The sequence below is a fragment of the Nasonia vitripennis genome (genome assembly GCF_009193385.2).
Source record: "Nasonia vitripennis strain AsymCx chromosome 3 unlocalized genomic scaffold, Nvit_psr_1.1 chr3_random0004, whole genome shotgun sequence".
Taxonomy (NCBI): Eukaryota; Metazoa; Arthropoda; class Insecta; order Hymenoptera; family Pteromalidae; genus Nasonia; species Nasonia vitripennis.
Window position 1 is genome coordinate 1,800,351 of NW_022279623.1, and position 3,499 is coordinate 1,803,849.

At 35.3% G+C, this 3,499-nt stretch overlaps 1 protein-coding gene across 1 annotated transcript; it reads left to right on the top strand.

Moving 5' to 3' along the window:
- Positions 1-159: 159 nt before the first annotated feature.
- LOC100678590 lies at positions 160-2,367 on the top strand. The gene is made up of 3 exons (XM_003427659.4): positions 160-572; positions 850-1,557; positions 1,731-2,367. The coding sequence occupies exons 1-3, from the start codon at positions 515-517 to the stop codon at positions 2,276-2,278; spliced, it is 1,314 nt and encodes a 437-aa protein (XP_003427707.1). The 5' UTR covers positions 160-514; the 3' UTR covers positions 2,279-2,367.
- The last annotated feature ends 1,132 nt before the right edge of the window (positions 2,368-3,499 follow it).

A 3,499-nucleotide genomic window follows, 5' to 3' on the forward strand; every position in this document is an offset into this window, starting at 1 on the left:
TAATAGAAGTGAGTATCGCCACAACAATGAAAACACGTAAATGATAAAGCATATCTTTTTGCTTTGATATAGCATTTCCTATATGCTTATCGACTAAATGATTCACTTTTTATTATTTTTTTATGATTATATATTTGTCATTACTACATCATTTAGGCTAAAGTTTAATATTTTCCGTAGTATATTTATGCAACAACTTTCTGTAAAAGTCTCTCAGCTTACCAAATCAATTCAACTATCAAGTGTATCTTCGGATAGAAAGTATAATAAACTTCTTCCATTAGTTTAGTAAAAACTAAAAGAAATTAATTTTATTAACGCAATACGTGATAGCACGCGCACACGCAATATGAGTTTTGCAGTTGCCTGGTATAATTAAAAACAACGGGAAAAAATTGTAAAAAGATACAGTCATCTATTATCTCATTTTTATCAATATCAGCTACAGCATGAATATATAAAAGAAGAATAAACAAATCAGCCGTAGTTACTCGTGAACGTTTATGTAAGCATCATGGCAACTACTAAGCGCACTTTATTATCTACGATTCTTTTCGTTTTCATTCTAAATGGTGAGTGCGAATTTTAAAATGCAATTTCAACGCGTAGAAAACATTAAAATTATTCATTAACAAATTTTCTATTAAGTTTCTTCAATCAAATTCAAATTCCTCTTTGCTACACTAATAAATAAAATTCTATTGAAAAATAAAAACATAAAAATAAATCCTGTATGTTTTGTCTTGGTTATTAAAATTTGTATATTTTGTCTTTCTACTCTACATTTTCTCCATCCATGCATGTGTATACTGTAATATCGTATATGTTATAAATTCTATTTTTTTCTAGGTCATTCAAAATTTATATTATCGGCAAATATTGAAAATAACTGTTTGATAAAAAAAGATTATATCGACCTTGATTCTTCAAAATCACCACTTGTTCTTTACCCTAACTACGTAATGAACTTTGGTATAGAAGGTTTCTCATACAGTAAACATCTTTTAAATTATTTATATCCAATAAACGATGTAACGTGTTTTTATGGTGATTCCTCACGTTCGTCCATGATAATGAGATTAGCATGTCCAGGAAAAACTTTGGTATTCCCAAGCAGTGCTTCCAAAATAAATAGTTTAAATCTAAGTTCTGCCACTTTGATCTTATACATGAAAATGTTTCTTAAAGTAACGGAGTATTCTACATACTTTGATATTGATAAACTGCGTGATTATCCTATCACGTGTTCAGGAGTGTATGAACCAACAATCAAGCCAATAAAACCTAACACATATACAATTGGATATCAAATAAATATTCTTGATTTTTTGCCGACGATCTATTTATCCTATGATGAGGATAAAAAAGAAATAACTGCACATGCAAAAGTTAAGTACATAGTGAATGGCAAGCCAAAAGTGACAGAAAATAATACGTATGTAAACAGTTTGACATTCGATAACATAACGTTCGCCGATATTTATAATAAAGAGTACCAACTGAACATTTTGAAAGAGCTTCTGAAAAATGATACGTTGCTTGATATGTATACGGCAGGTAAGATACTAAACACGACTATGTCTGTTACTATTATATTTTTTAACATTACGATTAAATTAATTTTATAGTTCGTCATTTTTCATTTAAAAAGTGCATAACCTGGAATAGTTACGTAATAATTATCATTATTATGTCTTAAAATCCGAATATACGAATAAAATTAATTACAGGTGAAAATTATTTAGTGCCAGCTCAATTGATATCAAAAGAAGATTTGTTCTATGTTTCTGAACAGAGATGCACGCTCTTTTATGAAAACACAGTGCCGATGTGGAAAAGTATAAACGAAGGAAATTGGAAATTGGTCGACGAAATCATTAGAAAATTAGCCGAAGAGACAAAAAGTGATTTCAATATTTTCGCTGGCTCCATCAACACATTAAACATCAATGATAACCTCATTTACTTTGGCAATTACAAAAATAATACCATCGTTCCGGTTCCAAAAGTTGTTTACAAGATTGCGCACGACCCGAGCGTTATCGAAAAACATCATTCAGACATGCATGTAATGCAAAAAAATGTTCGAGGAGTAGCATTCATCACTGTTAATGATCCTTACGTTAACATTACGCAGCACAAAAACGTTTATTGTAATAAGTTAATCGATAATAATAATATTTATCCGTCCTTTTCAATTGTAGAGAAAGGTTACACTTACGCGTGTGCTCTTGAAGATTTCAATTTGTGGCAATCTATAAGGAAAACTTTTTATTAAATCATTGTACCATTGATTTTAGAATAATGGCAGAAACTCACACTCTGCTATTTAATGAGTATATTATTAAAAATACTTATACAAAAAAACTTATTTAATTTAATAATCGTTGCAATGCTCAACGCTCTTTATCTCAATAACTTTTGGTTCACTTTTAAGAGCCAAAGGAAAACAGTAAAGCAGGTAAGTACAAATACATTTCAGTCCACTTAAAGTCACGTAAGATACTTTTAACTCGAAGCGAAGATCAATCACCAGTCCGCGATGATAAATATTTATCCTCACCGGAGGAAATATTTCAAACAACCTCACTAAGAATACCTTCAAACCGCGCTTGCACATCTCCAGAGGGTCTTTGAGAGTCGAGCGCGCGGCGCAGCAGTATCGCAAAGAAAATTATTTAAATACTTTTGTGCGTCTACCTGTCGGGCTAACGGTGCGCTTCATCGAGACGCAACAGACAAGGTACACCCCGCGCATCCGATAAGTTCTCGCTCTTTGCGCGAGAGAACAGCAGCAGCAGCAGTCGAGTTAAGATCCTCGACGTTTTACCTCTCTTGCGCAGCAAAATCGCGCACAGATGCATCTGACACGAGGCCGCGGCGGCGGCATCGACGAAGCTTATAAGCGAGGAAACGCTATCATCGAGGTCGACCCCTATAGCGTGCGCGCATCAGGTGAAAGACAGAATTCCCCGTCCGCTTGACCTTTGCGCATCGCTTCCGCGCGCGCTCAAGTATATATATATATACACACGCCGACAAAGTATATATATATATACACTCGCGGATGCCAAAGCGTACGCGCATTACTCGCTTAGATAATGAAGATATCGTCGTGCGGAGTGGGGGAATTGAGCAATTTATTCGACGGCGCGGGGAGGTTTATTGTTTCCTCGAACACCCTCTCGCGCGCATCTATATATGTATAGGCACTTCTAATATTACGTGGATTAATCCCGACGCCTATGCGATAGTCAGGGAAATGACGATGATTATTATTACGACGCGGCGGCGCGCCTCAGCGCGTATTATTACGATACTGTGCCCAGCTCGCACGAGAGGTGTGTAATGTCGAAGCGGTCTCCCCGTTCATCGCACGCGCGGCTACATTGTGTGTAGCCGTAAAATCTAATGGGAAATTAAAGACCGAACGTACTCTCGATGCGAAGGCTTTTCCTCGATGGGTCTTTTATTTTCGAAAAGCGAAATTGCATAATCC

What these genes read in the sequence shown, in the direction of transcription:
- LOC100678590 (XM_003427659.4), top strand. Translation starts at nt 515, where the DNA reads ATGGCAACTACTAAGCGCACTTTATTATCTACGATTCTTTTCGTTTTC. An exon ending in TTTCGTTTTCATTCTAAATG is followed by an intron (nt 573 to 849) that starts GTGAGTGCGAAT and finishes ATTTTTTTCTAG; the next exon opens with GTCATTCAAAATTTATATTA. An exon ending in GCTTGATATGTATACGGCAG is followed by an intron (nt 1,558 to 1,730) that starts GTAAGATACTAA and finishes AATTAATTACAG; the next exon opens with GTGAAAATTATTTAGTGCCA.